The 24,057-nt window shown below is 41.9% G+C and overlaps 1 protein-coding gene across 2 annotated transcripts; it reads left to right on the top strand.

The window, feature by feature from the left end:
* The first annotated feature begins 599 nt into the window (after positions 1 to 599).
* pik3cg (phosphatidylinositol-4,5-bisphosphate 3-kinase, catalytic subunit gamma) lies at positions 600 to 23,393 on the top strand. 2 transcript variants are annotated; one of them, XM_014410806.3, is made up of 24 exons: positions 600 to 773; positions 1,883 to 2,098; positions 2,184 to 2,355; positions 2,475 to 2,737; positions 5,975 to 6,061; positions 6,154 to 6,254; positions 6,383 to 6,552; positions 6,638 to 6,825; positions 8,797 to 8,904; positions 9,025 to 9,109; positions 9,194 to 9,623; positions 9,732 to 9,830; positions 9,912 to 10,047; positions 12,615 to 12,680; positions 12,809 to 12,952; positions 13,749 to 13,830; positions 17,840 to 17,943; positions 18,095 to 18,241; positions 18,325 to 18,415; positions 18,550 to 18,680; positions 20,610 to 20,721; positions 20,856 to 21,013; positions 21,139 to 21,220; positions 21,439 to 23,393. In XM_014410806.3, the coding sequence occupies exons 2-24, from the start codon at positions 1,886 to 1,888 to the stop codon at positions 21,636 to 21,638; spliced, it is 3,369 nt and encodes a 1,122-aa protein (XP_014266292.1). In that variant the 5' UTR covers positions 600 to 773; positions 1,883 to 1,885; the 3' UTR covers positions 21,639 to 23,393. The 2 variants fall into 2 exon arrangements, with proteins under 2 accessions (XP_014266292.1, XP_014266291.1); XM_014410805.3 differs by having other exon boundaries at positions 1,879 to 2,098.
* Positions 23,394 to 24,057: the final 664 nt, after the last annotated feature.

The following is a 24,057-nucleotide window of genomic DNA, read 5'->3' as shown; positions in this document are numbered from 1 at the left end:
TCTAGTTACATATGCACATTTCCAGCAACTATTTCACAATAAATTAGTAAAACACCAACATAAATGGAGCAACAACGACAGTGGGTAGCTCAACATATTTTATTCGTAAAATTCGGATCTTGTTATTTTTGCCCTTATTCCTTCACAAATGTATTACTTAAACCTCTCACGAGCGCATGTATTGGTAGTAATGTAGTTTCCTACTGTAGCCGCCAGAGGGAAGTGAACAACGGCAGTTCTACGGCATCGGATCAGGCATGATGCTGATGCCAGAAAGCACTAACTTAATTAGGGAACTATGCAAGTATGTATAATAATAAAAATAATAAATATACATAATAATATTGCTTTTATAGCTCTTACATGCTCCCTCTAAACATCCCTTCACTTTAGTTTGCCCTTAATATTTAAATGCTTTACCCTTTTTTGCTTTTACGTATTTTGCAGAAAGCGTGTTCAGCTTGGTGGGGCCATGTCACTGACTGTAAATATTATACATAATAACTTTCTGCACTGGTCTATGAGAGCATGGTGTCGCGTAATGGTATTTTATTTTGGAGAGAAGCCGGAAGTGTCGGTGTGACTCTGACTGGGCAAAAGTTGGCCAGAGAGTTTGACAAAGTTTCTGAGTAGAAGCGCCGCGTTTCCTTAACCACAAACTGTGCACATTAGCTTGAAAGTATCATTTACTCTATTCCGTGGTCTCTTCTTTCCGCATAAATGCCGAAACTTTTGTCCAAAGCTCCGGATTTCGTTGCCATCTTCGTTCATTGGTGAGTTTTTATAAATTTTATTTTACAGAATTACCGCCTCTCCTTTCGATTATTGCGGCAGCTGTACCGTTACACCCACAGGCTAACCCTGCTCGGCTGTGGTCATGTTAAATACAGGCTGAACTATCCCCACCAGTAGATGCCCCACGGTCACTTTTCAAGTGTTTTTAAATGTTTATGACACAGTCGTCAAAACAGCAGACTGTCACTAAAGCCACTTGTAATCACATCCATGTTGTTTTGAGTTTTGCTTCCTGCTTTTCAAAGCTTCCTCTGCTGATGTGACAGAAGCAGAAGGGAAACCCCGGCCATTTAATCCTGAACACGTCAGCCAGTGAAGATGATTTGAAAGAAAAGATGAAAAAGTATTTAGTTATTAGTGAGGTATATGAGTAATACCGTCTTGGTAAATCTTTACTTTCCCAAAAGCAGTGCCAGTACATGCAGTCGCCCTCAGTGTGTTTATTTTCTGTGTCTGATTCTGAAGTGTAGTTAGAGGTAACATTTAGATTGCAAAGTGTATTATTCTTGTATAGGTCTAATTATAGAGAGCTGTGTGTGTGTGTGTGTGTGTGTGTGTGTGTGTGTGAGTGTGTGTGTGAGAGAGAGAGAGAGAGAGGGGGGGGGGGGGGTGTCAGTAAAACATTGAAGGTCTGTGGGCTGATTGCTGCATCTGCCTCTGCACTGACTGACTGAATTTTTCTGATACCAACTTTTAGGAAGTATGCCAATCTAAAACTGGATCTTAAAAAAAGAGAAGTAAACTGAATTTATGATGTGAATAAATGGAAAATAAGTTTAAAAAAAGAAATCTGAAGTCTTTCTTAATCTGGGTAAATTTGCTGACACAACATTTTGCTGACACGAGGAGGCGTTGCTGGACGATGCTTGATACCGGGATGGCTCTGAGTCGTCTATCTTCGAAGATGCTTTGGTATTTTATATTTTCACCAGCCAATCATGGCCTGTCTCAGTTTCCAGCATCAGCAGGAAACACAGCATGTTTCCAATTTCAGAGTTTATTGAAGGGAAGGGCTCGTCACAAATTAATGACACCAGCGCGTTGGATTTTTTTTCCTATTTCCATATACTCATCCTCCTCAAGCTAGGCGATGGACAGGCAGCAGATCCAGGTGAGCGACGAAGAGTGTCAAGTACCACGAGAAGAGAGCCGAAGGAGGAGGAGAAAGAAAGCCATAACCTCGTCCTGCTCCACCTCCATGGATCAGATCTCTGTCGAGTTTGTGCTGCCCACAGCTGCGCGGGGTGGAAGTGGCCCCGACACTCTGCAGCTGGACGTGGCTGGGAACTGGACTGTCGAACAGGTCCGGCTCGTTCACTCCTTTTCTTCTCAGACCCGCGTACCGTCTGCTGTAGATGTTAAAAATCCTCACTGCGCCTCGTTTGCAGGTGAAAGCCCAGGTATGGATGAAGGCAGTGACTTCGAACCTGTGCCCTGAGTTCTACCAGCGCTTCTCTCCTGACCATTGCATCCTGTTGTACCAGAAGAAGGGCAACGTTTGCGAGATCTATGACAAGCACCAGGTCTTCCAGACGCTAGACTGCATTCGCTACTGGAGAGGTACCACGACCCACTTCTACCTGCAATCAGAGTCTGAGCTGGTCTTTAGCTGTGATGTAAAAATCATGTTTTGTTAAATCATGTTAAATTGTTTTTTGTTTGTTTGTTTGTTTCAAAAGCTCTGAAGAAGGATGTGGGGCGGATTCAGCTAGTGCCCCGCCCACAGCCCTCACAGGAGTCTGTGGAGTACCAGCGCTACCTGAACTACCTGATTGGCTACGACGTAACCGACGTCAGCAACGTCCACGACGACGAGCTGGAGTTCACACGCAGGAAGCTGCTGACCCCACGACGCATAGAGCTGTCGGAACGCGACCCAAAGCTCTACTCCATGGACCCCTGGGTGACACGCAAGCCTCTGCCCGAGCACCTGCTCTCCAAGGTGTGTGTATGTGTGTGTGTGTTTATAATAGTATAACACAGTTAGCACTGTTAGCTTTAATTACTGCAGTTCAAAATGACTTATATGTATATGCAAGGTTTGACCCAGAACTCCAAGCCCTGCAGACTTAAATGAAAACCTCTGTAAAATGATGTAGATGTTTTCCTATAATTATAAAGTAGAAAAGAAAAACGGGCTAGGTTATTTAAAAAAAATGGACCAACCTTTGCTACAGCTTCTGCTTCAGTCATAATAATTCATTTTGAAACCTAAAAAAAGTATTAGCTCCACACTTCATCTGCCTGTTCTCTCTTCTTCTTGAGTTATAAAGTCTGTGCTTGCGCTGATGACTGATACAGCTTTAGTCACACATAAAAGTGTGACTTGGAGTAGTAAGTTCACTAAAGAGCCACTTTCTTCACCAGCCTGAGCTTACAGGATAGACGGGGATGTCTGTTGCTACAGAAACCACCTCCTCTAGCCTTGTATACACCTATTTGCCTCCTAGTTGTATGATTGTAATGACAGGTGATTGGATCCTGGAGCGTATTACTACCAGTGTGAAACCCCAGGCTCTTCATTCAAAGTTCTTTCAAAAAAACTGACTGTGGAGTGATTTGCTTGGAGAACAGGGCAGAGAATGAGAGCAGCGAGTTTTGCCTTTGAATGAGATGAGGAAAATAGTGCATCAAGAAAACTGCAGATCAACAGGCTGAACTTGAACTTTCAACTGTTTGATGAATTTCTCAGTTTAGTCTTAATTAGAAATTATGTTCCACTAAATGACTGACCCTCCAAAAGTTGATTCTGTTCATCTGGATGTAGCGTTTTCAGTGGGAGAAACGTTTCGTCACTTATCCAAGTGACTTCTTCAGTTCCAGTTTTATAGACAGTACATTTGCATAATGACAGAAACTAGCACCACTGAAGGAACAATGGGCTGGGAGGTCAGTTCCTTCATCATGATTATGCAAATTCTCATGACCATTGATCAAAGACCACTGATCAATGGCCATGAGTACCATTCACAGAGAGTTGGGGAATGGCTGCAATCACAGCATTGTAAGATGGCGAAAGAGGAGGGTCCTAAGGGTACTTAGGCCCCCTCCTCGATTCAGAGATGGTCTTTTTCTCTTTTCACCTAAATGGCCTCCTTGACTCCAAACCAGCATTCCTTCCTGTCCAGGATGTGTACATCCTTATCATTGAAAGAGTGTCCACTGGCCTGTAGGTGTCCATAGACTGCAGAGTCCTGGCCTGACGAGGTAGCTCTTCTGTGTTGTGCTGTTCGCTTTGCCAGAGGTTGTTTGGTTTCCCCGATGTATGCCCCAATGAGATGCGGTGTTTAGAAAAAATGCGTCTCAACTGTTCCAATACTCCTGACACGTACGGGATAACTACAGGTTTTCGCTTAGTCTACCGTTGTCCTTCTCTCCTGGATCAGCTGGAGCTTTCTTTTGGCGCCTTCCCAGCTTTGACAAAAGTCCAGCTGGGATAACCACATGTACTCGGGGCCTTCCTGATGTGATGTTTTTCTTCTTCTCTGGCCACTGTGTCTGTGGGGATGGTGTTGGCTCTGTGTTGTAGCGTCCTGATGACACCCAGTTTGTGCTCCAGTGGATGATGAGAGTCAAACCTTAAATACTGATCTGTATTGTAGGTTTACGGTACACGTCAGCTTTTAGATGTCCCCCATTACTGATGGAAATCTCACAGAAGGCTAACCTGACACTTTTCATATCCTCCCTGGTGAATTTGATGTGTCGGTCCACAGAGTTAATGTGATCCATGAATTGTGGTACGTCCTGAGATTTGATTTGCACCCAGGTGTCATCCACATACCTGAACCAATGACTTGGTGGTGTTCCAGAGTAGGATAGCAAAGCCCTCTTTTCCACTTCTTCCATGTACAAATTTTCCAGGATGGGTGAAACTGGGGAACCCATGGCACACCCATGTTTCTGCCTGTAGAACTGACCCTTGTATGTCAAATAGGTGAAATGAAGGCACAGTTCCAAAAGCAAACACACTTGGTCGATGCTGAGAGTGGTCCTGTTGCTGAGGTTGGGATCATCCTGTAATCGCTTACGAACTACCTCCAACGCTTCCATGACTGGAGTGCAAGTGAAGAGAGATGTAACGTCGTACGAGACCATGGTTTCAACTGCCTCCATCGTAACATCTCTCACCTTCTCAACAAAATCCAAGGTGTTCTGGTCGTGGTGTTCAGAGCTGCTTACCAGCGGGTTGAGGATCGAAGCCAGAAACTTAAAGATGTTATTGGTGACCGAGTTGATCATACAGACAATCGGTCTTAAAGGTGCACCCTGTTTATGTATCTTTGGTAAACCATACAGACTTGGTGTAGACTCCCCTGGGTACAGCCTGTGGTATGAGGTCTGGTCAATAGCATTGTCTCGTTCTAACTGCTTCTGACAGTCTATCACCCTCTTCCTGTAGCCACTGCCTGGGTCTTGTTTCAGGGGCTCATAAGTATTTTCATCATTGAGTAGTGACAAAATTTTCTCACGATAGTCTTTCTGGTTTAGCAAAACTGTGCACCTACTCCTGTCTGCCAGAAGGATGATAATGTTGTTGTCATTGTTGTTGTGAGTGCCTTCCTCTCCTCCATGGTGATGTTGGATGCTGGGAGCTTTGCATTGCTGCGACAGGCCGAAACCTTTGTCCGTAGTTGCTCTGCTTCCACTTCTGCAATATTGTTGTTTCTGTGGCTGTGATCAGTTCCACTAGCGGGATTTGTCTTGGCGTGACAGCAAAATTCAACCCTTTAGCAAGGATGTTTTTCTCTGTTTGGGTGAGCTGTCTGCCAGACAAATTCTTCACCCACTTGTCCTCGGTGTCGCATCCTTCTGTCTTCTGGCCGTTTTTGCATAATCATGATGAAGGAACTGACCTCCCAGCCCATTGTTCCTTCAGTGGGCTGGTTTCTGTCATTATGCAAATGTACTGTTTATAAGATTGGGGAAACCTGCAGTCAGCTCAGACTGAGGAAGTCACTTGGATGAGTGACAAAACGGTTCTCCCGCTGAAAACGCTACGTCCAGATGAACAGAATCAACTTTTGGAGATTTACTTACCTGGATGATTGAGAATGCATCAAAACGTAAATGACTGACCATTTGTCAACAAGCTGTTGGTCAAATGTTGGAGTAAATGTCTTAGTGTGTGTTTATTTAGACTTTCAAGTTGTTTTTTGTGTTCTGCTCCTCCTCTCAGATCAATAATGGCCACATTCTGGTGGTAATCCACATAGGGACAGCCAGCCAGACCATCAAAGTCTCCATTGATGACACACCAACACTGGTAGATGTGCAGTGATGAATTCCACTTATATCTTTACTGTTTCCTCTGCCTATTTCCTGTACAGTTTCCTGAAAGTTTGCCATCTTGTTTAGGTGTTGGCGAGCTTTTTTGCCAAGACATCAAATAAAAGAGCTTTGCTGGGCATCCCCGACAATGTGTGTGAGACTGACTTTGTGCTGCGGGTGTGTGGCAGGTAACCGTGCCATCGAGTTGGGCTTGAAAGCCGCTGATGGCTTAAACTGAGAACCAAGTTGAGAGAAACAGAGCAGCATTACTATTTTATTCGTTACATTAGAGAGTAAGCATGCCGCTGTCCCACAGGGAGGAGTACCTGTACGGAGAAAAGCCTCTGGAGAACTTTAACTGGATCCGTCAGTGTCTGAAGAATGGCGAGGAAATCCACCTGGTTCTGGAGATGCCTCCTGATCCCGATCTGGATCTGGTCCAGAAGGAAGACTGGGCCCAAGTTGATGACTGCACTGGAGTTGCAGGTAAACAGTTAAACTAAGCTGTTCAGTCATTTTCTTTCCACATGGCCAACCTTGTAACCCTAGTCTTTTGATTTTTCCCTCTCAGGCACCCATGAGCAGCTGACCATTGATGAGAAGGACCATGAACGGGTGTTCACCATCTCCATGTGGGACTGTAACAGGAAGTTCAGAGTGAAGGTGCTGGGTATTGACATCCCATCTCTCCCCAAAGTCCCGGAGTTTATTGTCTACATCGAGGCCAGCATCTTTCACGGGCAGCAGCTTTTAGCTCAGGTAATTGAGACAAAACTACACTTTTTCAAACGACAATTTAAGCCCAGCCATAAAACCAAGTTGATCCCTCTGCAGTCTCTAGATTAAATTACACTTTGTTTACCCTTTATTTTATCTTTAAATTGCATTAAACTTAAACTTAGACCACTGGCTTCCTACTGGTCTTCATCAAAGCTGAACCAAGTCATATTAACTTAACCTTTTGATCATTTTGTTGTGGCTTTGGAAGCATTTTTAGTGCATTTATCTGACAAATACTATTATGGCCTGTATTTGTATAGCGCTTTATTATGAGGTTAACTTCCTTAACTGACTGTGATCCAGTTTTGGTCCATGCAGATTCTCAAGCATCCAGGTCATGTCTTGACTTACCCAAACTGGCAGCGGGAGATAGCCTCCGCTTCTGCTGAAGGTTTCTTCCTGTTGAAAGGGAGTTTTTCCTTCCCAATGTCGCCAAGTGCGTCCTCATAGGGTCTCTAACTTACAATATTAGGCACCTTCAGGTGACTGTTGTGTTTATGTGTATGCTTCTTCCAATAATTAGCATATAAACAGAGGTTAAAATGAGACTAGCCAGGTAGGGTATACCTAAGATTGGGTGCTTCAGTGCACTCTCACTACTGGTAGCATGAGCATTGCTAACGTTCACTTCCTCTGTCCTGTCTTTCATCTGTCACACTTTAATGTTTTTTTCTCACCCAGAGAAAAAAAATACAGCAACTGCATATTTAGCTAGCAGATAGTTTGTGTTACAAACTACATAAAACAGTTTTGTGTTGAATTTGAAAATACAACGGCTGCACTGAGGTACCACTGAGCTCCCCGGGTGCTGAATTGCTGCCCACTGCTTCACTGAGTGAATGAGTTAAATATAACTATACAAGCCTTTCAGTCCGTGGAAATGGAAAACTCACTTAACTGTGGACAGTGACATTGGTGTTCCAGCACTTTTCCATTCCATGGCAAGCTTGAGCCTTGGTTGTTTCTGAGCATTCAAACCAGTTTTCTACCCTCTGAGGGTGACTGTTTGGGTCTTCTTCTAGACCTTGGTAAAACGGTAAGACATCCAACTAACATGTACTTACATTAACAGTTGTTTAAACTGCTGATCCTGGAATCTGCAGTTTAAACATAATGGCCCATTATGCTTCCTGAACAGCTTTGGCAGAGCTCTGACCTCAGCCTCTTCAAAATTAAATGGTAAATGGCCTGTATTTATATAGCGCTTTACTAGTCCCTAAGGACCCCAAAGCGCTTTACATATCCAGTCATCCACCCATTCACGGCAAGCTACATTGTAGCCACAGCCACCCTGGGGCGCACTGACAGAGGCGAGGCTGCTGGACACTGGCGCCACCGGGCCCTCTGACCACCACCAGTAGGCAACGGGTGAAGTGTCTTGCCCAAGGACACAACGACCAAGACTGTCCAAGCCGGGGCTCGAACCGGCAACCTTCCAATTACAAGGCGAACTCCCAACTCTTGAGCCACGATCGCCCGTGGATTATGCTTAAATGCTGGGTCTGTGCCAGGAAACCAACCAATTTAAATGAACTACCAATTCTGCCAAGAAGAATAGGCAAATATACAGCGAGATTTATTGTTGGCTACTAATAGCACCTGGTTCAGGTGCAACTTGCTAAGGGACATTTAACCCAATATTAGTGGCAGCAGCATGTATATTTTAGACCCTTTATGTATACTTAAATAGTGGATTAAAAAATATCTAAAGGAATTTCAAATTTGTGCACTCACTTCTTGTTTTTGAACTAAAGATGTATGCCACCTTAGAAAAAGAACAGTTCAAAGAAAGCATTGGAAGCTCCAAATTACCCTCACATTCATGCCCATGATGACTTCTGCCCACAAATGTATAAGCAGCATGAAAATATATGAAATAGATGGGTTTGAAAAAGGCTGGAGGGTGATAAAAGCAGTGTTTTATTTATTTATTTTTTTTACATTTTTAAGGAGAGAACCACCTCTAAAACCTTCAGTGAAGAAGTGCTGTGGAACTGCTGGCTGGAGTTTAACATTAAGATCAAGGATCTGCCTAAGGGGGCATGCCTTAACCTCCAGGTAATCTAAGAAATTTCTTTCTGGTGCTGTTATCATTCTCTGTTTGTTGGTAGAATAAATAATCATTAAGCTGTAACTATTGTACTTTTGTTACATAATGGTTCTACGTTTCCCACCCAGGTGATCTGTGGGAAGCAACCCCAGATCCCAAATTCCAAAGGAAGCTCTTATCAAGAGAGTACAGCGGGAAGCAGCTGTCTTGATGGTAAAGTCCTCTCCCTTTCTGTTCTTTCGCATGTTGAAAATCTACAGAGCAATGCTTTATTCTGTGTGTTCACCCGGCTTTCAGGAAAGACCAAGAGTCGTCTCCTGTACTACGTGAACCTGCTCCTGATCGATCACCGCTCCTTGCTCCGCCAGGGGGAGTTTATCCTCCACATGTGGAAAATGCCAGAAAAGAGCGAGGAAAGCAGCAGTAGCATCAACGCGGACAAGCTCACCTCAGCCACGAACCCAGACAAGGCCTCTTCCATGGCCATTGCCATTTTGCTGGACAAATACTGCTACCCTGTGGTACTACCCAAGAGCCGGGATGTGGGCCGGGACTGGGCTGTTGGGGGTGAGGACGCAGAGGGAGGGGAGCGGGGTCAGAGAGAGATGCCAAACCACTTGAAAAAGCAGTTTGAGGCCATTGTAGGTACCGATCCCCTACATCCCCTCAGCCCTGAGGACAAAGAGCTGCTGTGGCACTTTAGACACGAATGTATGCGTGACCCCAGGTACTGATTTATTTCTTTATTTGTCCTTTTAAATTAAAACGACAATAAAGTAATGTTTTGCCCCAAAGTACTGAAAATATAATTTTATAACAAATGCCTTGCCCTTAGAGCCTACCCAAAGCTGCTGGGCTCAGTCAGATGGGGGAAACAGGAAGATGTTTTGGCGACGCATCGACTGCTGGAGCGCAGCAGCGCATGGGACACCAGGTACAAGAGCGTTTCAAACTGCCACTGTACTGTGTTTAGGATCAATGTCGTATCACCTTTCACCATAACATTGCTTTGCAGTGGTCTGGATGTTGGCCTGGCCATGCAGCTGCTTGACTGCCACTACTCAGATGCACAGGTTCGCTCAATGGCTGTCAGGAAGCTGGAGACGCTGGAGGATGATGATGTGCTCCGATATCTTCTCCAGCTTGTACAGGTACACCCTGTCTTTTTTCCTTTTATTTTAATATAAATAATATTTGGTTAATCTGAGTAAGAACCACTTCAGTCACAGAATTAGCCATCAGCTCTTTTCTAGGACCTTCCTACCTTTCTATACATGTGCATTCAGAGCTAAAGATGGAGGGAGGGTGTAAGGTCTCAGCACAGAGGAATCTGTGCCATGAAGCATCAGGGCACTCCTGAAGCCAAAAATGGGTCCAGTTTGACACTAGTGAGGTGTACCTAATAAAGTGGCGCCCTATGTGAGAGTCTCCAATTGTAATCGAAGAAGGCTGTAAAAGTATCTGCTGAGTCATCGACTGACGTGGGCCAGCATTAAAATCAGCTGTTATCTGCCGCTAACATTTGCATACCTAACATGTACTCGCTGTACTTGCACAGAACTTTTCTTTCCTCCATCTACAACCAGGAAACAGATGGTACATTTTGTATCCTGCTGTATTCTTTTGGCAGCTGAAACCACATTTGCTTACAAAACAATCAATCTAATGCATTTTTTAAAATGTTGCTGAATGCTAAAGTTGATCTTTTACAGTTTCTGTGTTGATGTGTCGATAATGTGAGACTGTTTGCACTTTAGAGTTGGACATTCGTTTCCTGTGTCAGATTCAGGCTCTGGTATCTATGTGACGCTGGTTAGCATAGCCTAGCGCAGACATGCTACACTTTAATCCTACGCTGGCAGTTTGTTTGGTGAACAAAAACACACACTGCCTGCTTTACATTGCTGCTGCCAAGTTTTGTGTTGTTGTGAGTTTATGATGCGGTGCTGATGAGCACACACTCTGCTGCTGTTACAGTTGTTTATTGTTGATTTCAAATGTGTAACCACTAACATTTGACTGGTCGGATAAATATTAGCTCGAGAGGACCAAGCCTCTTTTGCATTTACACTCTCACTCTGTCTGATTCACTGTTTCATGCTGTGAGTTTAGTTGACTCTGCAGTCAGCTTTGCATGAGCGATACTGTATCAGTCGTCAGCCGTGGCCAACAAAAGAGCCTTTTAGGAGAAAGACATCTTCCTAAATGCAGTTATGACATCTCACTGATCTGTGGAATATATTATACCATCAAAATTCTCCAGAACATGCATGTGTCAAAGTCTTTGTAGGGTGAACGTGAAAGAATACACATTACATACACTGTTTCCATGATGCTTCACAATATGCTAAAAAAAAAGGGATTCAGTCCTTTTTAAACCACTCGCTGCCTCTTTTTCTAAACATTTAAATAGCAGTTATGTTGGAGCACAGTTACTTCTGTGTTTTCATTGCACTTGCTTTACTGCCAGTCCATGCTGCTTCCCAACACACTGTAGCCTCTGTTAAAAGGCAGTTCTTCTGGTATAAATGTGTGCACACAGCCTGCTAACTTCACCTGGCAGATGATCAAATCAAATCAAAATTTATTTATATAGCACATATTAAAACAACAGTGTTGACCATAGTGCTTCACAGTCAGTAAAAGCATGAGACAATTAAAACAAACAATAAAACAGGACAACAAAAAATAGGTAACAACACAACAGCCAACTAGTTAGAATCAAAAGCCAAAGTAAAAAGATAAGTTTTAAGACGTCTAGGTGCCACGGTTACAAAGGCCCGGTCACCTCTCGACTTCATTCGAGACCTAGGTTGTGCTAGGAGCCTGTGATTGGATGATCTAAGTGCTCTGTTGGGATTGTATAAGTGGAGTAGTTCAGAAAGATAGCTGGGCGCCAAATTATTCAGACTTTTAAAAGTGAATAAAAGAATTTTAAAATCTATGCGATATTTAACAGGGAGCCAATGTAATTTGGCTAAAATTATGCGTTCATATATTCTCGTACCTGTTAAAAGACGCGCCGGTAACTGAAGCCGGTAAAGAGAAGAGTGTTGGAGGCCCGAGTAGAGGGAGTTACAGTAGTCCAATCTGGATGTGATAAATGCGTGGATAAGCTTTTCAAGGTCCTTTAAAGGAAGGAACGGCTTTGCTTTGGATATCTGACGCAACTGGCAAAAGCTGTTTTTTACCACAGTGGAGACGTGTTTCTCAAGTTTAAAAGAGCCATCCAGGAACACTCCAAGGTTTCTTACAGCGAGCGAGAGATGCTAGCGAGAGGGCCAAGGGCATCAGCTAACTGGTCTAGCGGAGTGTGACTACCAAAGACTACCAAAGATTTCGGTCTTATTCTCGTTCAATGTAAGAAAATTATGTGATAACCAAATTTTAACTTCATGCAAACAGTTGAACAGAGGTTGCAAAGAAGCGGACACGTCGGATTTCAAAGGTGAATAAATCTGGATATCGTCAGCATAACAGTGAAAGGAGATGTTGTATTTTCTAAAAATTAATCCCAACGGCAACATGTACAAAGAGAAGAGAGCGTGATGTTGTTAGAAAGCCCACCACCACGTGCTTTGGAGTAGGAAGAATGTTTCATTTTCCTTTTTGTGCATTGCACAACACCAGAGGTCACACAGGCTTGTTGTAGACACACATTGTGCTATCATCAGAAATCATGTTAGCTGCTTTGTTTATGTGTTTGTGTGTCCTGCAGGCAGTCAAGTTTGAGCCCTACCATGACAGCGCTCTAGTCAGGTTCCTGCTGAAGAGAGCTCTGAGGGTAAGCAGACATGTGTCTGCCTGTGTTATGTCATTTCAGCTCTGTGTGTGTGTGTGTGTTTTACTAGCACAATAACTGCAGTCAAAAAAATGTCAAGTTAAACAACACCTTTTGTTTTTCTTTTGCAGAGTAAGCGTATCGGTCATTTTCTCTTCTGGTTCCTGCGGAGTGAAATCGCTCAGTCCAAGCACTACCAGCAGAGGTACGCTGTCCTCCTGGAGGCCTACCTCAGAGGCTGTGGTGAAAATATGCTGCAGGACTTCCGGAAGCAGGTGACACGCCCTATTTATAGATGTTTCCACAATTGTATAGTACTGTGAAAATGTGATACGCATGGTCTGAAGGGCAGGCTGTGAAGACGCCATTCTTAAAGAAGGGAAAATTAGGGGCAACCATCAATAACTTTGACAGCAAATTTAAATGTAGTTTTAGTCATAATTAGAGTAGACTTAACACGGTTTTCAAAGCTTTTTAATTTTCCTTGATGTCACATGTGAAATGTTTCCATATGTCTGCTCATCTCTTCCTCCCAAGCGTTGAGATTTTGTGACGTTTTCATGAGACACAGTGTGAACCAGCTGTACTGATCCTGGGGGCACATCAAATGAGCATGTCTAACCTCACTGCACGTGGTGATTACTTCTGATTGGATCACTTCCAAACTTGTCCCGCCTTTCTAGACAACTTAATAGTTCTGATTGGAATTTTCCGTTCAGAATTATTTCATCTCGTTTTTATTCGCTGGTTTCTGTCCTCGTGCATTCACTTTTATTTAGATATCATTTTTCTTTTCATCAGAGGAAAAGAAGTCATTGATGAAAATTGTGACAAAAAATTGTTGGTCAGCAAAATCAACACTGGTGGCAGCATGTCTTACGGAGTCCAAATTTGGGATAATCTTTACAGAGAATGGAACAAAAAGCAGCTGACCAAAGAAGAGCTTTGCCGAAGACTTCTTAATGAAATGATGAGAAAGCTGCCTAGAAAGGTTCAGGCTGTGTTGAAGAAGAAGGTGTTTGGGGGGTTGGGTTTGAACACATCTTTGACAGAAAGTCCTGATGCTTGCAGGTGGATATGACAGAGGCTCTGCAGAAAGTCACCCGTGAGATCAAGACCATGTCTGCAGACAAGTATGATGTTACGCCACAAGGTGAGGAGCAGAAACAGAAGCACTGATATGAGCCTATATCGTGTAGCATGAACGTGCATTATTTGCTTATTTTTTTTAAAGTAATTTAGTGGTACTCCTTTGTGGATGCCCCTGTCACCTCACAGTAAGAGAGCTGGTAGTTCAAACCTGCCGGCCTTTCTGTGTGGAGTTTGCACGTGCTCAGAGCACTCTGGTTTCCCCCTACAGTCCAAAGACATGCCTGTTAGGTTAACTGGCGACAGTAAACTGCGTTTAGGCGTGAAGAGATCGGGCACTAAGAGAAATCAGTCTGTAATCCTACAAAAAAAATCTGTGAAAAGAAAATGTTTTATTGTTCTTCTGCTTCTTTTATCTGGAAATGTGCAACCTAATCCCGGTCCAGACTGCAAATGCTTAAGTACTCCTTGTGATTTCAAAACTCGAACAGGTCTTGGTATCACTCATTTAAATGTCAGAAGTCTTCTTCCCAAACTTGAGTTTGTGAAATTTTGGATGAAAGAGTTAGATACTGATATTCTTATATTATCAGAAACCTGGCTTACTAAATCAATTACTGACAAAGACATTGCAATAACGGGCTATAATCTTTTCCGTTGCGACCGCCCCAGAAAGGGTGGCGGTGTTGCAATTTATGTAAAAAGCAAATTCCATGTTACTGTCGATTCATCGGTATCTGTTTGTAAGCAGTTTGAACTTCTTGCCCTCAAACTCCAACTTTTCAAGGGCTATATTTTATTACCATTGTGGGCTGTTATAGACCCCCCTCAGCTAGTAGTGAGGCTTTAGTTTCACTTAGTAAAAAATCTACTTTAAATTTTAATGAAATTGTGCTGGCCGGAGATTTCAACTGGGACTGGTTGTCCTCTGCCTCAGACAGTTTTAAATCCATGTGTGATTCATATAATCTCACACAACTAATTTACAGCACAACTTGTCCAAATCTTAAATGCCCAGAAAAGTCATCACTTATTGATTTATTTTTAACTAATATGCCGTATAAATATTCTCACACTGGGGTTTTCGCAAATGATATCAGTGACCACTGTGTGGTAGCTGTAGTCAGGCAATCGAAGCTCCCAAAATCAAGGCCACAGATAGCTTTTAAACGAGATTTTAAGCATTTCTGTGAGCAAGCTTTCTTTCATGATTTATGGGACTATAACTGGAGTAGAATTTACCTGATAACTGATCTTGAGCTGGCATGGAATTATTTTTATGATACTTTTATCAAAATTATAAATAAACATGCCCCTATCCGCAAATTTAGAGTAAAATGCAGAAACAACCCTTGGTTTTCTCTTCAGCTCTCTAGTCTACTCAAAAAAAGGGATGCTGCCTGGGCTAAGGCCAGAAAAACTAAATCCGAAGCGGATTGGCTGATTTTTAGACAGCTCAGAAACCGTTCAACTTCCTTAATTAAAAAGGCCAAATCAGAATTCTATCTTTCAAAAACTACTAAACATTTGAACGATCCTAAAAAATTCTGGAAAATAATAAAATCTTCTTATGGGGACATAACTACAAACGAGATGCCAACTTTTGTTGTAAAAGACTCCTGCACTTTAACAGAGAAATGCGACATTCTAAACTGCTTTAATGAGCATATTGTTTCTTCAGGATCTCTATTTGAATCTTTATATCCAGATTTAAAACAGCTTAATCAACAAGAGGCTCTCTCTGCAACCGCTCAAACTGAATCTGTGGTCCAACCCTTCAGTTTTTCTCCACTAAATGTTTTTAAGGTCCATAGGGCTTTAAATCTGTTGGATCTAAATAAATCTGCAGGACCAGATCAACTTGATCCCTATTTTCTTAAGTTGGCTGCAGATTTTATAGCAGAACCGATAACTTACATTTTTAATCTTAGCCTCTCGAACAGTGAGATCCCTGTAATATGGAAATCTGCCTATGTTCTCCCTTTGCTGAAAGGAGGTGATCCTTCAGATGTTAATAATTACAGGCCCATATCTAAATTGTGTGTTCTAGCAAAAGTTCTAGAAAAGTTCATTAGTGAACAACTGAAAGACTTTTTGGACAAAAATTCAGTTCTTTCCCAACATCAGTCAGGATTCAGAAAACAACACAGCACAATAACTGCTGCTATTAAAGTGGTTAATGACATTGTTGATTCAATGGACTGCAAAAAATACTGTGCTGCTCTTTTTCTTGACTTGTCAAAGGCTTTTGATACAGTTTACCATGCTATTTTATTAAATAGTCTAAACAATATTGGTCTATCTGTAAATGCTGTAAGTTGGTTTTCAAATTACTTGTCAGCAAGAAAACAGTGTGTCCGTGCTGCTGGGTCTTCTTCCTCTTTTTTCCCAGTATCCAAAGGAGTTCCACAGGGTTCCATATTAGGACCATTGCTATTTTCTCTTTACATAAACAACCTTTGTGATAATTTGTCAAACGCAGCATTTCATCTTTATGCAGATGATACAATCATTTATTGTTCATCCCCTTCAGTAGCACAAACTCTGCAATTTCTGCAGTCTGCCTTTGATGTCGTTCAGTCCCATTTAACTCAACTTAAGTTGGTGTTAAATCCAGAGAAATCCAAGTTCATGTTATTCTCAAATGGCAAAGAGTTGTTAGCTACGTCTCCTAAGATTAAAACAATTCAAGGATCTGAAATTGAAATGGTCACATCTTACAAGTATCTAGGGATCATTATAGATCAGAATTTGTCATTTAAGACTCACATTCAAAGGCTTGTGTCGAAGTTAAAATTAAAACTAGGTTACTTTTTAGAAACCAATCCTGTTTCTCCCTCCAAGTGAGAAAACTTTTGATTCGTGCAACCTTTTTACCTTTATTGGATTATGGTGACCTGCTTTTTATGAATGCACCTGCCCACTACCTAAAGAGGTTGGATACTGTGGACCATTGTGCTTTACGTTTTATTACTGGCTATGGAAATCGTGTACATCATTGTTCTTTGTATGCTGCTGCTAAATGTCCATCTTTGCATATTCGCAGACTCTCCCATTGGTTGATTTTTATCTATAAATCTCTCCTTGGGCTGGTTCCATCTTATTTATGTGTTTATATGTGTAAAAACCACAACCAATACAACCTTCGTTCGAACAAAATCATACAATTGATTGTCCCAAAAATCAGAACAGAATTGGGGAAAAGGGCTTTTAAATACGCTGCCCCTGCTTCCTGGAATAATCTGCAGAAGGAACTGAAGTTATCAGAATTGGTTACCTTGGGAGAGTTTAAGTCTGTCTTAAAGGAACGAGAGAACAGCTCTTTTACTCAGTGTGATTATTTTTAATGTACTCTTAATTTGATCTGTTATTGTATATTTTACACATGTTTGTATGGGATATTGTATTTGTTTTAAATGTTAGATACCTATGTGGTATGTGACTTTTGTTGCTATGATGCCAGGTCTCTCTTGGAAATGAGATTTTTAATCTCAATGAGATTTTTTACCTGGATAAATAAAGGATTAATAATAATAAAAAATGGTTGTCTCTCTGTGTTAGCCCAGGGTGTAAGCTCAGTTTTTGTCTTATGACAGCTGGAATAGGCTCCAGTGCCCTTGCAAACCCCAAAGTGGATATGTGGAAGAAGATGGATAGATGGTTTCAGTTTTAAATACAAACCCTCCAAGGCTTTGGTCCTGCTTATACAGTGAACCTGCTGACTTTTTCTTCCACACTGGTTTTATTTATTCTGTTATCAACAGAATATCACACTTTTGAGGTTTGCACCCCAAACCTTTGCTTTAAATGTCTACGGTTACCTTTCTTTGCTAAACATTCTTCACTAGTTTATTCTGGGTTGTACTTTCTGTGGTTAACACCAGCATTTGTATCTAAGCATGTGTAAAGCATGTCTGTTGTATGAATACATGGTTGCATGTATGTACTGTATGGTCAGATGTGTATTTATTTTTTATTTTTTGATGTGTCGATATTACTCTGACTATTCTAAACCTTCTAATTTGCACTAAGACTTGAAAAGACGTGTAAAGAAAGAAGTGTGTGTTTTTCAGTGGTGTTTCAGTTGCGTCAGAAGTTGGAGAATCTGCAGTCCTCTGGTCTGCCAGAGAGCTTCAGAGTTCCTTATGATCCAGGACTAAGAGCTGGAGCCCTGCTGGTGAGGAGCAAACACATCAACACGACCCTGCAATAAACACTGAAATTAGAACAACTTTCAGCTCTCATGAGTGCTTATTTCTGGGCAGAGACGTCAGAATTGTATCTATAAATGACTGAATTTTTGATGAAAACAATTTATCTTTATGTAGATTGAGCAGTGCAAAGTGATGGCGTCTAAGAAGAAGCCGCTGTGGCTGCAGTTCAAACGGGCCGATTCCACCACTCTCTCCAAAGACCCCATAGGCATCATCTTCAAAGACGGTGATGATCTCAGACAGGATATGCTCATCCTGCAGGTGTGTAGCAGCTCAGCCTTAGACAGGACTGAGAGAGTTATGAGAAGAAAAGTTCTGTAGCACTCCGTCTGTCTTCTTTGCAGATTCTGCTGATCATGGAGTCGATCTGGGAGACTGAATCGCTGGATCTCTGTCTTTTACCGTACGGCTGCATCTCCACTGGAAATAAGATAGGTCGGTTATTCCCTGCAGAGATACAGAAAACATATTAGATCCTGTGTCCCTCATTTATAACAACCAAGGCTGATCATGTGAGCCTGACAAATCCAAAATAGCGTGTCATCGCTGTCTTTATTGCATCACTGTAGGCATGATTGAGATTGTTAAGGACGCCACCACCATCGCCAACATCCAGCAGAGTGTTGTGGGAAGCACCGGCGCATTTAAAGATGAAATCCTCTACCAGTGGCTCCGGGACAAGTGTGTCAGTGAGGACAAGGTACGTACTGTATCACTGACAGCTTATGATGGTTTTACGCTTGAGTGGGGGTAGCACGAAGACAGTCTGCGGGCAGTCGTGGACAGCCTGACTACCTACAGAGAGTGTTTGTTGTCAGATGGGGTCAGTGTCAAAAATATGCAGTACAACCGGTCTGCGGGCTGCACTTGTTTGTCCTGTGGTCAATCAGCTGCGGTGAAGAGCGAAGTCCTAACACGCAAAGAGCTGAAGGTAAACCAAGTGCTAAACAATGAAGTTTCCACTGCTGTCACTGTGTTTTTCATGCTGTATTTTCCATCTTTGATGATTTTTCATGCTGCTCGCGTTCCTGGTCATCACTGCTCAGTGATGTGCAGCTGGGATTTTTTTTTTTTTAAACAATTTATTGCTTAAAAAATCACACGGATGATGTAGAAGTCTCAAATAAAACAAATGGCATTACAAAGCTGTCATCTAGTTTTTTTTAAATCCATTGGTGGACTTTTTTATGCCCTACTTCCATTTTCGCAAAGCAATCCAGCTGACCGGATTGAAGTCTTTGTCAGGCTGATTCTGGTCCCTGTCCCCCATATTTGATACCTCCGCTCCAATTCATCATTATACTTGATTACATGTCGCTGATCAGCAAAGCTTTAGTTACAAGCCTTGCACGCAATGCATGCATTAAGTAACTGTGTTGATAAGACCAGTTTTGCAGACTTTATTAGATCAGAGGAAATGACACTTTGAAGAGAGGAAGGAAGCAACCGTCAGAGTTTTTCCTGTCGCTATGGCACCCACGTGCGCTACTTTTAGCACAAACACCTGCACTCCCACAGTCTGCGCTTTTTCCTCTGCGTGGTTTTTTTAAACCGAGTTATGTTTCCAGTAACTACAAGGTCAAAGTTTCTTAAAGGGGACCTGTTACTCCTTTTGTCACTTTTGGCATTAACTCTGTTACAATAATTGATTCTCATATTAAATATGGCCAGAGTTTCAAATAAAGGGGTCAATATAACGTAAGTACAAGTCTTCCCAAATCGAATCTTCCCTAATCTAGCTCAGTTAGCATTGACTTCTTCTGCTTCTTGGGTGCTTTTGTTTATCAGCAGTGACTCACACACATACCATCAATTTAACCTGCCACCGTATAATTATGGCTGTTCTCTTTCCAAAACAGTATTGTTGTGTGTGTGAGTGAGTGTGCTCACTTGGCTTTTAATAGTGCAGCGTCTGTTGGGCGAGAGTGTAACTGAGGTTATTTGTTAAAGCTACAATTTACAGATGTGTCCAAAATGCATCACATGCAGGCAGTCAGAAAGCTACACTTCTGAAGCAAGGATACACTCACTGTGTGTGTGTGTGTGTGTGTGTGTGTGTGTGTGTGTGTGTGTGTGTGTGTGTGTGTGTGTGTGTGTGTGTGTGTGTGTGTGTGTGTGTGTGTGTGTGTGTGTGTGAGAGTGTGTGTTTGTGCCTCTGCATGTTCCCAGTGGGCAGATTCTGTGTTGGAGCTTTCATAACAACTGCTCATGCAAACTAGAGACTGTGCGACGCAAGTCATTTGTTCAAGAAAACTGAAGATGAAAATTAATAAATTTGACACAGAATTTAGAAAACATAGTGTGTAATAGTCTATCTTTGATACACTTTTAGGCTGTAAGAGTGATGGTGTTTCATTTTTTCCACACCCCTTTCAAAGACCTCTTTGAGATTTAAGACTTGGTTTAAAGGGTTAAGATAAAGTTAGGCTTAGGTCAGTGTAAGGGCTTTAGCCATTGCATTAGTCGTGATGATTAAACTTGGGTCTTCATGAGGAGCTGAATGTCCTTGTGCATGTTTTTAACAGCTACACTATTAGTGTGAAGCTCACTTATCAAAGCTGGATGGGTTACAGCCCGGATGTTGTCGTATACAAGTACATGATTAAAAACTCTGTTGTCTGTGTTGTAGTTCCAGCAGGCTGTGGAGAGGTTCCTGTACTCCTGTGGTGGATACTGTGTGGCTACATACGTCCTGGGTATTGGGGATCGCCATAACGACAACATCATGATCACTGAATCTGGTAATCTTACATCTGCGTTTTCACGTTACTGTCAGACAAAATACAGATTAAATAATTACAAAAATGGGATATTTTTAGAAAGAAATTAAACTCGAGTGGCACCACACTAACAGACCTCCTTTGTGTTTCTGCAGGGAATCTCTTCCACATCGACTTTGGTCACATCCTGGGGAATTACAAGAGTTTCATGGGAATCAGTAAGGAGTGGGTTCCCTTTGTGCTCACACCAGACTTCCTGTATGTTATGGGAACTTCGGGAAAGAAAAGTAGCCCCCACTTCCAGAAGTTCCAGGTGCTTTTTTTCATGTCAATACAATATAGATGCAGGAACACACACGTCCCATTCTTAAATTCATGCAGATTCATGCAAACACCAGTTAGTCACATTTGTCTATATGAACATCCTCTGTGTTTCAGGACGTGTGCGTGAAGGCTTACCTCGCCCTTCGGCATCACACCAACCTGCTCATCATTCTTTTCTCCATGATGCTTATGACTGGTACAATCTCCTCCTGATACCACAACACCCAGTTATTAAAACAATAATAATAGTGTCATTTTCACAGGTTGGTCCAGTTGTACCCAATTTGAGTATGACTGGCTCACCGGTGACAAGTAGTTTTAAACAGATTTTCAATCTTTTTAGATATTGATACCAAAGTGAAGTGAAACTAAGACATGCTCATGCTTTGACACTTATTTTTGGTTCATTAACAGGGATGCCTCAGCTGACTAGTAAGGAGGACATCGAGTACATCCGCGAGGCCCTGACTGTTGGCCGCAGTGAAGATGAGGCACAGCGCCACCTGCTGGACCAGATAGAGATCTGCAGGGAGAAAGGCTGGATGGTTCAGATTAACTGGTTTGTTCATCTGGTCCTGGGAATCAAGCAGGGTGTGGAGAAACGGTCCACTTAGGACTTACTAAGATGTATTCCATGAGAAAAAAAAAAAGTCAATGACTGAAGAGTCATTGACTTTAAAATCTGAAGACAATCTAGAAGGATTTAAAATGTTTGCACACAATGTATTTTTGAAAGTGGTGTTTTAGGCATCTAGAGACTGGTCGGTGACCATTAGACAGCCACTGGTCACGAGGGAAAACCGTGTTCTCAACAAGTTTTTGAGAGTGGTTTAAAGAGATATACGGTTCTGCAACAAAAACCTCTTTCTGGTTGCTTTTTCAAGGAAGATGTTAACTTGTCTGCAAACACTTGAAAACTGCTCACCCAGCTGTAGTGAAACTGTTAAAAGTGCAACACAAACCAGAAACGGAACACATTTGCCCTCAAAATAAAAGTTGGGCCTTTTGAAATGTGTTGGTTCCAGTGGTAAGGCAGAACTTTTACTTTGAAGGTGAACCTTCTCTGTTTCCTGTTTGTGGTGCGCTTTTTCAAGTCAAGGCTGCTTGCAAACAAATTGCTGTCTTCCATGCAAGCTATGGGAGACTGTGGCAATCTAATAGTGACCAAAACAATCACAAGGACGATTTGTGGTGCAGCGCTGATGTCACCTGGCAACCTTCCCCAACTTCCAGGAACCACTTGCCAAGTGGTTGCCAAATACACAGTTTTGCCTAGCAACTAGAGGTTGCCGGGGGAGATGGCCTGATCAGTCTCTAGGCCTGTGTGAATGAGCTGAGACCATCTGAAATGAGATATTTCGCTAAATAATGGGATGTCACTGTCTATAAAACGTCACTAACTTAAATTTTATCTGCTGAGCCATTCCTGCAAAGCTTTGCGCTAAAGGTTATATGCTATGATTCAGACCAAGGGGAGAGATAAACCAAATACAGGTATGACTGTTTTCACTGCACAATGGACCATGTCAAACATCAAATGTGTCATTTTTAGATGCAAAATAGGAGTGACCTAAGACTTAAAAGCACTGAATCTGTCTGCTTTAGTGACACCACTTAATGCAGTAGTTAAAAAGAAAGCTTTTAAAACAGAAGCAAACAGTAAAAAACGGATCTTTGCAATGTTTACGTTCATCCTTAAAAAATGTTTTAAATGTGGTCAGAGTATTTTAGTAGTGTTTCAGTGTCCAGGTAATTAAATGTTTAATATATATATTTGACTAGTATGCAAGAGTTTATTGAAATGGTTAGATTCTCCTTTTCAGAGATTGCAAATAATATAACACATCCAACTTTGTGCTTGATGAGAGGCTTATTATTTATACGTGAAAGTGGTTTTTATTTGCGCTGCCCATTAAGGAAAAACTGTTCGATGTCTTTAAAACTGGAATTTCCAACTTCTAATTATGTAATGACTTAAAAACATGTTTCAGTCTGTTTTATGGCTGTTTGCTGTCTTAAAGTTTAAAATAACAGCCATGTACAGAGATAAGTTGCAGCTTACTGTATGAATATGTACTTTTGTCTTTCCACAGTTTTTCTGAAATAAACAGGAAGTGGGATTGTGTTGTCTTTCCATATCAGTAGTATCCATGTATCTATGTTGGAGATAAAAGCTAAAAGAAAGTTAAATGCAGTAGTTTGACAATCAGTGTTTTTTTAAAGTTTGCATTAAAACATTATTGGAAAGATGGAAAACTTTCTTCTTCTTCTTTTTTTTTGTAGCAGAAAGAACGTTTTATAATCAAGCCTTTTTGTGCGTGTAATTGCCTGTAGACGTTGATTCCGGACAATAAAAGGACTGAAACGTGTTTGTGCTGTTCAATGTAAGTCATGTCCTTTCACAGTAATACTCACTACAGCCAAGAAGTGTGCTAAAGAGCATCTCTGAATGCACAACATGTCATGTCAAACCTTGATGGAGATGGATTACAGCAGCAGGGGAACCTACCAGGTGCTACTCCTATCAGCTAAGAACAGGAAACAGAGTCTAGAGTTTGTACAGTTTCACCAAAATTGGAGAAAAGAAGACAGGGAAATGTTGCCTGGTCTGAGTTTCAATTGGTGCCTCAACATTTGGATGAAAGGGTGAGAATTTGGCAATATACATCAGTGCATGGATCTGTGTTGCCTTGTGTCAACGATTCAGGCTGGTAGTGGTAATAGAGTAATGGTGTAGGGGATATATTTTTAGCAAACTTTGGGCCCCTTAATACCGACTAAGGTACACTCGGGCAGGCTTTTAAACAATGCTATCTATTGATGGCTGCTTTGAGTAGGATAACACACCATGTCAAAACTCTCAAACTGGTTTCTGGATTATGTCAAGACGTTTACTGAATTCAAATAGCTTCCATCATGCCCATGGATAAAAATCTCTGTGAAGTATTTCCAGCACCTTGTTGAATCCATGCCATGAAGAATTGCAGCAGTTCTGGCGGTCCAACTTAGTATGAGCAAGATGTGCCTAATAAA

The sequence above is a fragment of the Maylandia zebra genome, linkage group LG17 (genome assembly GCF_041146795.1).
Source record: "Maylandia zebra isolate NMK-2024a linkage group LG17, Mzebra_GT3a, whole genome shotgun sequence".
Lineage (NCBI taxonomy): Eukaryota > Metazoa > Chordata > Actinopteri > Cichliformes > Cichlidae > Maylandia > Maylandia zebra.
Note: the sequence above shows the minus strand (reverse complement) of the source record. Positions and strands in the feature narration are given on the sequence as shown.

What these genes read in the sequence shown, in the direction of transcription:
- pik3cg (XM_014410806.3), top strand. Translation starts at nt 1,886, where the DNA reads ATGGACAGGCAGCAGATCCAGGTGAGCGACGAAGAGTGTCAAGTACCA. An exon ending in GAATGTATGCGTGACCCCAG is followed by an intron (nt 9,624 to 9,731) that starts GTACTGATTTAT and finishes CCTTGCCCTTAG; the next exon opens with AGCCTACCCAAAGCTGCTGG. An exon ending in CTCCACTGGAAATAAGATAG is followed by an intron (nt 18,416 to 18,549) that starts GTCGGTTATTCC and finishes GCATCACTGTAG; the next exon opens with GCATGATTGAGATTGTTAAG.